The sequence below is a fragment of the Hyperolius riggenbachi genome, chromosome 3 (assembly GCF_040937935.1).
Source record: "Hyperolius riggenbachi isolate aHypRig1 chromosome 3, aHypRig1.pri, whole genome shotgun sequence".
Taxonomy (NCBI): domain Eukaryota; kingdom Metazoa; phylum Chordata; class Amphibia; order Anura; family Hyperoliidae; genus Hyperolius; species Hyperolius riggenbachi.
The window spans coordinates 94,023,931-94,032,949 of record NC_090648.1 but is presented as its reverse complement, the minus strand read 5'-3'; the positions used below and the strand labels follow the sequence as shown (position 1 = coordinate 94,032,949).

Below are 9,019 nucleotides of genomic sequence, written 5' to 3'. Positions count from 1 at the left end.
GTAATTTACAGTTCATTTTACTTTGGAAGAAACAGGCTGTTTATTTGTATGTGTTTACATGTATTTTACATTTTCTTTGTGATGGTTGTCTTTGAATGTCCACTCTCATGTCCCACCCCTTGGCAGGTGCCCTTATAATAACATAATCAGTGCTCTTCCCTTTGCTCATCAGTGGTTGTTCGGAGCTGTGGTTGATCAGTGTGCTTTGCTTATTGGCCTGTTGATGAGACAGATGAAAGTTGCTGCTCTCACAGCGATCAGGGACCTGTCACAGCAGAAGTTCTATTGTGCAGTCACAGTGGCTTTCTCCTGCTTCCTGCTTCACACTGTACTCTCTGCTAACCCGGCCCACAACTGTGAGTGCTGCTATTGTGTGACTGCAGGGGTGTGCATGAGGCGTGCCTGCCACACTGATTGTCAAGGGAAGAATCACTGAGTAGGAAGCAGACAAACAAACACAGAGTATACGAGGAGGACAGCAGCAGAGTCTCTGATGATCCGGATCCTCCTAAAGGCAACAAACTCCAGCATTGTACACTTGTGGATGGGAGATAGTTCACTGTCTGCGGATTAACTGACACCTACACTGACATCACAGGAGACTCACTGAACTCAATACATCCAACTGCAGGACAGGACAAGTGCAACTACTCGCAGCTGAGTTCTCCAATGGGAAGGACAGATCACAAACTGGAGAAATATAAGCATGACCAAGACTTGAAAACGTGTGTTAAGGTAAGTTTTATTGCAGTTTGATTTTGGATGATGGATTTATAATAAGTGACATTCTTGGTTTGGCACATGCTGTAGTTCTCATCCAGATGTCAGAGATCAGCACTTGCATGATGCCACCATGCATTCTATAAAAGTATCCCACAAGCCAAGGAATTTATTGCAATTCACTTTGTTCATGTTCACCTGCTTGCAATTTGCCTGGATGGAGGTAGTTTTAGGCACAGGGTAGGTTAGTGTTAGGCGGAGGATGGATGGAGGTAGTTTTAGGCACAGGATAGGGTAGGTTAGTGTTAGGCAGAGGATGGATGGAGGTAGTTTTAGGCACAGGGTAGGTTAGTGTTAGGCAGAGGATGGATGGAGGTAGTTTTAGGCACAGGGTAGGTTAGTGTTAGGCAGAGGATGGATGGAGGTAGTTTTAGGCACAGGGTAGGTTAGTGTTAGGCAGAGGATGGATGGAGGTAGTTTTAGGCACAGGGTAGGTTAGTGTTAGGCAGAGGATGGATGGAGGTAGTTTTAGGCACAGGGTAGGTTAGTGTTAGGCAGAGGATGGATGGAGGTAGTTTTAGGCACAGGGTAGGTTAGTGTTAGGCAGAGGATGGATGGAGGTAGTTTTAGGCACAGGTTAGGTAAGTGTTAGGCAGAGGATGGATGGAGGTAGTTTTAGGCACAGGGTAGGTTAGTGTTAGGCAGAGGATGGATAGAGGTAGTTTTAGGCACAGGGTAGGTTAGTGTTAGGCAGAGGATGGATGGAGGTAGTTTTAGGCACAGGAAAGGGTAGGTTAGTGTTAGGCAGAGGATGGATGGAGGTAGTTTTAGGCACAGGGTGGGTTAGTGTTAGGCAGAGGATGGATGGGGGTAGTTTTAGGCACAGGGTGGGTTAGTGTTAGGCAGAGGATAAATGGAGGTAGTTTTAGGCACAGGGTAGGTTAGTGTTAGGCAGAGGATGGATGGAGGTAGTTTTAGGCACAGGGTAGGGTAGGTGGTTAATGTTAGGTAGTAGGGAGGTTAGTGTTAGGCAGAAACGTTGGAAGGCTCATAGGAGCTGGAGGAACAGTAGAAATTTAAATGTAACATGTCAGAGCAATGGTAGAGGTTGCAAATCTGACAAAGTTGCAATTTTCACCACAATGGGCTCTATTCATAAAAAAGTTGTTGCGAGAAAACTCCTGGAGGGAAAATACCGCAGCGGTATTTTACACTTCTGGGTGGTCATTCAAAGAAATCTTGAAAGCTGCGATGCAAGAGCGGAGATCTCCCGCTGAAAGCTGGCGGTAAGCTGTCGGAAGGCATGCGGAAACACTTCAGCCGGCAGAGTCCCTCCGTGCACTGCTCTCTCTGGGAGGTCTGTCCCATTCACTTGTATGTAATCCGCAAAATCAGAGGAAGCGGTATTTCCCGTCCACATACCGCTTCCTCTAATCTTTATGAATGGCCATTTTGTTACTTTTTTCTAGATAAATCTAGAAAAACACTGGAGAAGGCGGAAATTTCTCGCTCTGCTGGGGGATTGTAGATTTTCATGCGGGAACAGCTTTTATGAATGCCCACTTTGCTAAATGGACGGGAAAATCCGCTGTTTTGAGCGGAAAACTTGCGGTAAGGTTTTATGAATAGAGCCCAAATGACTCTATTATCTTCAGTCACCCAGTCTGTCTACCTTATAGTGCTGACTACAGAAGGCGTTAAAAAAGCATTTTAAAAGTTTTGGTATTTTTTTAAGGATGAAACATTTTTAATAGGCATCAATTAAAAATATTGCTGTTCATTGTCCATTCCACTGAAGCGTGTCATAGGCAATACACGAGTGCAGATGTGTGAGCCGCACCATCACTTACTGCCTGCTGCATATTCAGTGTGCTTTGATACATACACAGTGGTGTAGCAATAGGGGATGCAGAGGTTGTGGCCGCACCGGGGACCCTGGACTAGAGGGGCCCACTAGGGGTCGTCCTTTATACATTTTATTAGGTTTGCATTTGTGCTATGCTGGTAATTATTATTGATTTTATAAAGCGCCAACATATTCCATGGCACTGACCACCTCTATGATGAATAGTGGTTTCCTTACTCTTATTACACCTCTCTGACATTGCAGCTTTCCTTGGCAGGTTTTGGGGCTCTATATTAATAGAGTTCTTAGGGCCCCATGTCAGACCGGGGCCCCAAGCTCCTTAGTTACTGTACATAGAAATACACGGAGCACAACCCTGAAATGTACTCGTATGTAGGGTTAATATTATTTCATATTTATGAATATTATTTCATATTTGTGAAGCACTAATATCTGATGCTAGGTACACACGATGCATTTTTTTTGGTCAATTTCCTGTTCGATCGATTTTCGATTTGTTTTTGTGCTCGATTTCCCGCTCGTTTATCTTATCTTTTCTTATCAATTTCCATTCACTTCTATGAGAAATCGAGGGGTAAAACGTTTAAAAGGTATATCAGACATGACGGAAATAATCAATCGAATGCATCTATCGAGCACAAAAACGCAACCTGTGTACCTAGCATTACGCAGCACTGTACTGAGAATATTGTCTTGTCACTAACTGTCCCTCAGAGGGACTCGCAATCTAATCCTGTCATAGTCACATGACTTTCTGATAACTTTCTGTTTCAATAAGTTTTTACCAACAGAACTTCAAACATAGTAAATTATTTTACGAACATTGAGAATCTCATTCATTATCACATTAACATTAATAACAAGATTAGTTCTAACAGTAACAATCAGTAGCATCAACATTTTATGAATCTCATAGTCAGATGGCTTTCATAGTCTACAGGTGGCCACACACCATACAATTAAAAGATTCAATTTTTCACCAATTCGATAATTTTGATCGGTTGTCCCGAAAAATCAAGAGCTGTTCTTTGTTTTTGATTGATAAATTCGTTCGAATTTCTTTTTTTTTTTTCCCGATTTTTGGAGATTGGACATGTTGGAAATTTCAGACCAACTTATCAAGAATTGTATGGTGTGTGATGGATTATCAATTATTTGATGTACAGTTCCAAACAATTTTTTTCTGAGCTTTCACTTATTTTATTCATGATTGGGGAAAAATTGAACATGAAGGTGTGTGGTACATTGGTCAAATTTTTGAATTGTTACAATCAGTCAGAAAAATTGATTTCTATTCTTGAATTGAGCAGATATTTAAAAAAAAATGTATGGTGTGTGGCCACCTCAAGGACTATTTTTTAGAAAGCAGTCAATTAACTTATCTGTATGTTTTTGGGATGTGAGTGGAAACTGGAATGCCTGGAGGAAACCCAGACAGACACGGGTTATCAGCTATGAGATTATTTAACATGATTGTGAGGCCTCCCCACCTAAGACCATAATAATTAATAAACGTTAAATCACGAAACACCTGTATGTTAACTCAGAAGACTTTGCCATATGCTTAGAGTACTTTGTTTGGGGAACCTTGTCCATCAGCATGGGCTCCATGGGTAATGCTGGGTACACATGTTACGATTTCCTGCTCGATCCGCGGGATCGACCGTGTATTTCCGACATGTTCGATCGGGTTCGATCGACACAGCCGTCGATGTTAAAGAAAACCTATACTGAAATAGTTCCCCTGGGGGGTACTCACCCCAGTAGGGGGAAGCCTCTGGACCCTTTCGAGGCTTCCCCCATCCTCCTGTGTCCCACGGCGGTCTCGCTGCAGCCCCCGGAACGCACAGGCGACAATTGTCAGGCTGTGCAATATTTACCTTTTCGGGCTCCAGCGGGGGCGCTGTTTCGGCTCTTCTGACGGAGATAGGTGAAAATAGCCAATCTGCGTCGGGTCCGCTCTACTGCGCAGGCGCAGGAGACTTGCGCCTGCGCAGTAGATCGGCCGACGGAGATTGGCTATTTTCGCCTATCTCCGTGCAGAGAGCGGATACTGCGCCTGCGCTGGAGCCAAGGAGGTAAATATTTACATCGCTCCGGGAGTATTTTCGCCGCCGCCGTGGGACCGAGAAGGACGGGGAAGCCTCAATAGGATCCGGAGGCTTCCCCCAACTGAGGTGAGTACCCCCCAGGGGAGGTTTTATCATTACAGATTTTCTATAAGTATGCAAAATAGACGGCTGTATCGATCGAAACCCGATCGAACATGTCGGAAATAATTGATCGATCCCAATCGTTACTTTGGATCGAGCAGGAAATCGCAACGTGTGAACCCAGCATTAGTCATTTTGGCTCTGGAGAAATTAGTGGGGCAAAGTCTCAGCTTCTGCATGAAAACTTTTAGGGACAATTCACACTTGAGCGTTTTGCCGGCGATTTCGGTAAAACGCTCAAACGCTAGCGCTTTTCAAAGCGCTAGGGTAATAAAAGTCTATGGGCCCGTTCTCATTTGGGCGATTTGCGCTAATCGACACAAATCGGCCAAAAAACACGCAAACGCGTAGCCTGCACCATTTTCAGGCAATTTCCCGCCGATCGCGCTTTAGTGCTATAGAAGCGCAAAACGTGATCGCTAAAAAGTCGCCAGGTGTGAATGGTGATTTTTGGGCATTACTCGCCAGAAAACGCCAGAGCAAAATGCTAACAAAATCGCTAGCGTTTTGCGATCAGCAAGTGTGAATGGGCCCTTACAAAGCCAGAATTTTCAGACCTGAAAGGTCATATGACCACTAATACAATCAGAAATTGCAGTCTTATTTTTCAGGATGCGCAACACAACATGCATAGTGTGAAAGTACCCTTCGGGCCTGTTCACACTAGGGGCGTTTTCCAACTTTTTTCAAGCGCAAAAGATTTTTAAAATCGCCCACAAAACGCTTGTGCTCTGATTCCCTATGAGAGAGTTCACAGCTGAGCGGTTCTTTTCCGATCCGCTCAGCAAAGCGCTGCATGGACCATTTTTGAGGTGTTTTTGCCTCAATGGAAGGTATAGGGAAAATGCAAAACGCTCACAAAATCACTTTGTGCAGCAATTGCATTTGTGTTTTAAAGAATACATTGCATTTATTCTTTTCCGGGTCAAAGAGTTCATTTCCTGACTTGCGTCAGGGAGTGAATTACAAAACCGCTCTGGAAAAGCGCTTAGAAAAGCGAGGACAACTGAAAGGAGAAGAATATAGAGGCTTCCATATTTATTTCCTTTTAAACAATACCGATTGCCTGGCAGCCCTGCTGATCTATTTGGCTGCAGAAGTGTCTGAATCACACCAGAAACACGCCTGCAGCTAATCTAGCAGACCTGACAATAATGTCAGAAACACCTGATCTGCTGCATGCTTGTTCAGGGTCTATAGCTAATGGCTAAAAGTATTTGAGGCAGAGGATGAGCAGGACAGCCAGGCAACTGGTATTGTTTAAAAGGAAATAAATATGGCAGCCTCCATATCCCTCTTGTTAAAGTTGTCCTTTAACCAAGGATTGAACTTAATTTCAATCAGTAGCTGATACCCCCTTTTCCACGAAATATCTTAACCTTTTCATGAATAGATCATCATTGGGGTCTGTATGGCTGATATTGAGGTGAGTCCCCTCCCACAGTGTGATGTCATGACCATGGTCCTCACAGTTTGCTGTCTATGAAACTCGTTGCATTGTGGAAAATAATGATTTTTTTTTCCAACTGCTAAGCAAGTAGTATCTCTCTCTGTGCATAGAACTCTCAGTAACGAACATTCGGTACAGATCACCTGGCAGAACTAAAGATGCCACCACCAGTGATACATTTCAGAATGTAAATGGGCAAGCCTTGACTAATCTATAAATATTGTACAAAATGAGCATTTTTACTAATTATAACGGGCGCTAGGGCTGTGATGCCATGTAGTCCAGGGGTCCCCAACCACCGGGCCGCAGCCCACTGCTGGTCCGTTGGCATGTCTGGCCTCTCGCCCCTCCCCCAATCCCCCCCCCCCCCCCGCGGCCGCTGCTCCTATTACTTTATGAGCGGGCGGCCACTTCCTTTCTTTATATTCCCCCAGGCGCCGCTCTCCTCTTATTAGCATCCGGTATTACAGCATCGCGTCTTGCGGCTGCTGTAAGGAAGGGAAGGAAGCGCGGCAGCGGCTTCCTGTAGTGGCGATATGCATCGGCGTTACCATGGGAACCGCTGCCGCGCTTCCTTTCCTTCCTTACAGCAGCCGCAAGACGCGATGCTGTAATACCGGATGCTAATAAGAGGAGAGCGGCGCCTGGGGGAATATAAAGAAAGGAAGCGGCCGCCCGCTCATAAGGTAAGAGGAGCAGCGGCCGCGGGGGGGGGGGGGGGGGGGGGGGGGAATTAGGGAGGGGCACTACTTACCTACCCACCCACCCACTCACCCATACTAGGGTGCTATACTGGGCACTATACTAGCCATACTGGTCACTATACTAGCCATACTGGGACACTATACTAGCCATACTGGGACACTATACTAGCTATACTGGGCATTATACTAACTATACTGGGGCACTACCTACCCATACTGGGACTATACTAGCTATACTGGGCACTATTCTAGCCATACTGGGCACTATACTAGCTATACTGGGGCACTATACTAGCTGTACTGAGACTATACTAGCTATACTGGGGCTATACTGGGCACTATACTAGGCATACTGGGTGCTATACTAGCTATACTGGGCACTATACTACCTATACTGGGCACTATACTAGCTATACTGGGGGACTATACTAGCTATACTGGGCACTATACTAGCTATACTGGGCACTATACTAGCTATACTGGGCACTATACTAGCCATACTGGGCACTATACTAGCTATACTGGCCACTATACTAGCTATACTGGGGCTTTACTAGCTATACTGGGCACTATACTAGCTATACTGGGGCACTACCTACCCATACTGGGACTATACTAGACACTATACTAGCCATACTGGGGCACTATACTAGCCATACTGGGCACTATACTAGCTATACTAGGCACTATACTAGCTATACTGGGCACTTTACTAGCTATACTGGGGCACTATACTAGCTATACTGGGGTAACTATACTAGCCATACTGGGGCAACTAAACTCCCTATGCTGGGGCAACCCCAATCCCCCCCCACTCACCCCCCCCTAACCTGCTGCGCATGGCACTGTCCACTAGGTCGCATACCCCCCCCCATGCCGGAAAAGGTTGGGGACCCCTGATGTAGTCCATTTCTACATGGGGGATTCTTAGCATGGCCTTTATTCTTTATAAAGACATTCCATGAAAAAGATTTATCCAAAGATGCTGACCAGCCTCCCTGCTCGCTGCACTCTATTTTGGCAGTTGGATGGAGCAACTGCCATTCACTAAGTGCCTTTAAAAATAAAGAAAACCCTGAGAACCCCCCAAAGAGAAGATGGGCTAGTCCAAAATCTGACGGTAATGTCAGATTTCTACTACTTACTGTAAGTGACAACAACATAGGAGAAAAGTAATTTATGGCTCATTTTACTCTGGAAGAAACGTACTTCTTATTTGTATGTGTTTTAAATTTTAAGATTTTCGCAACAGTTCCTCTTTAAGGCCCAGTGCACACTGGGCGGATCCGCCGGCTGCATCCGCTTGAAAATCCGTGTGGCTAATGTATCTCTATGGGCTGGTGCACACCGGCGGTTTGAGGTTTTTAGCAAGCCGCAAACGTGCCTCTTGCTGCACGTTTGCGGTTTGCTTATGACCTCAAACCGCCGGTGTGCACCAGCCCATAGAGATACATTAGCCACGCGGATGTTGATGCGGATGTTGATGCGGATGTGGCCGGCGGATCTCATACAAAATCTGCTCAGTGTGCACCCGGCAAATATCGGCTCTCTGCTGCCAAAACCGCTAGCGTTTTGAAGATCTGCTAGCGGTTTTGGTGTGCACTGGGCCTAAGTGTTTGTAATTCCATGCCATGGTGATAAGGTAGCTTGGCTGCAGATATAAGTCTGTCTTTCTGTCCCCTGCAGGGTAATGTTCGGATTCAGTAGGAATGCCTTATGTGGATCGTTACCGCCGGACCTGTGGCTTTCTGGACATTGAGGATGCAGAGAGCGGCAGATTTCTACGCAGATATTTCATCCTGGACAAACAGGCCAATTATCTGGTGTGGTACATGGACAACCCGCAGGTGAGCTGAGCCTTCTGCATGACCAGACAAATGACTGGAGACTTCACATCAAGACTAGGAGAAAATGATATGTGTGTTTTTCCCAGCAACCCAATGGCAGCTATCGTTTTTCTAGTGCAGCTTAGAAAAAAATAAGAAAATAGGGTGGGCTACTATGGGCAACAGTTATGTACGGCTATACACCCTGCAATCTGATTGTGCAATCTTTGGTAAAGCTT

The 9,019-nt window shown here is 45.4% G+C and overlaps 1 protein-coding gene across 1 annotated transcript in view; it reads left to right on the top strand.

The window, feature by feature from the left end:
• The first annotated feature begins 376 nt into the window (after positions 1-376).
• PLEKHA2 (pleckstrin homology domain containing A2) overlaps positions 377-9,019 on the top strand; it is a 156,559-nt gene continuing 147,916 nt past the window's right edge. The window contains exons 1-2 of the mRNA XM_068272278.1: positions 377-735; positions 8,641-8,801. Coding sequence (XP_068128379.1) covers positions 8,664-8,801 — 138 coding nt within the window. The 5' untranslated portion in view covers positions 377-735; positions 8,641-8,663. The remainder of the gene's footprint in view (positions 736-8,640; positions 8,802-9,019) is intronic.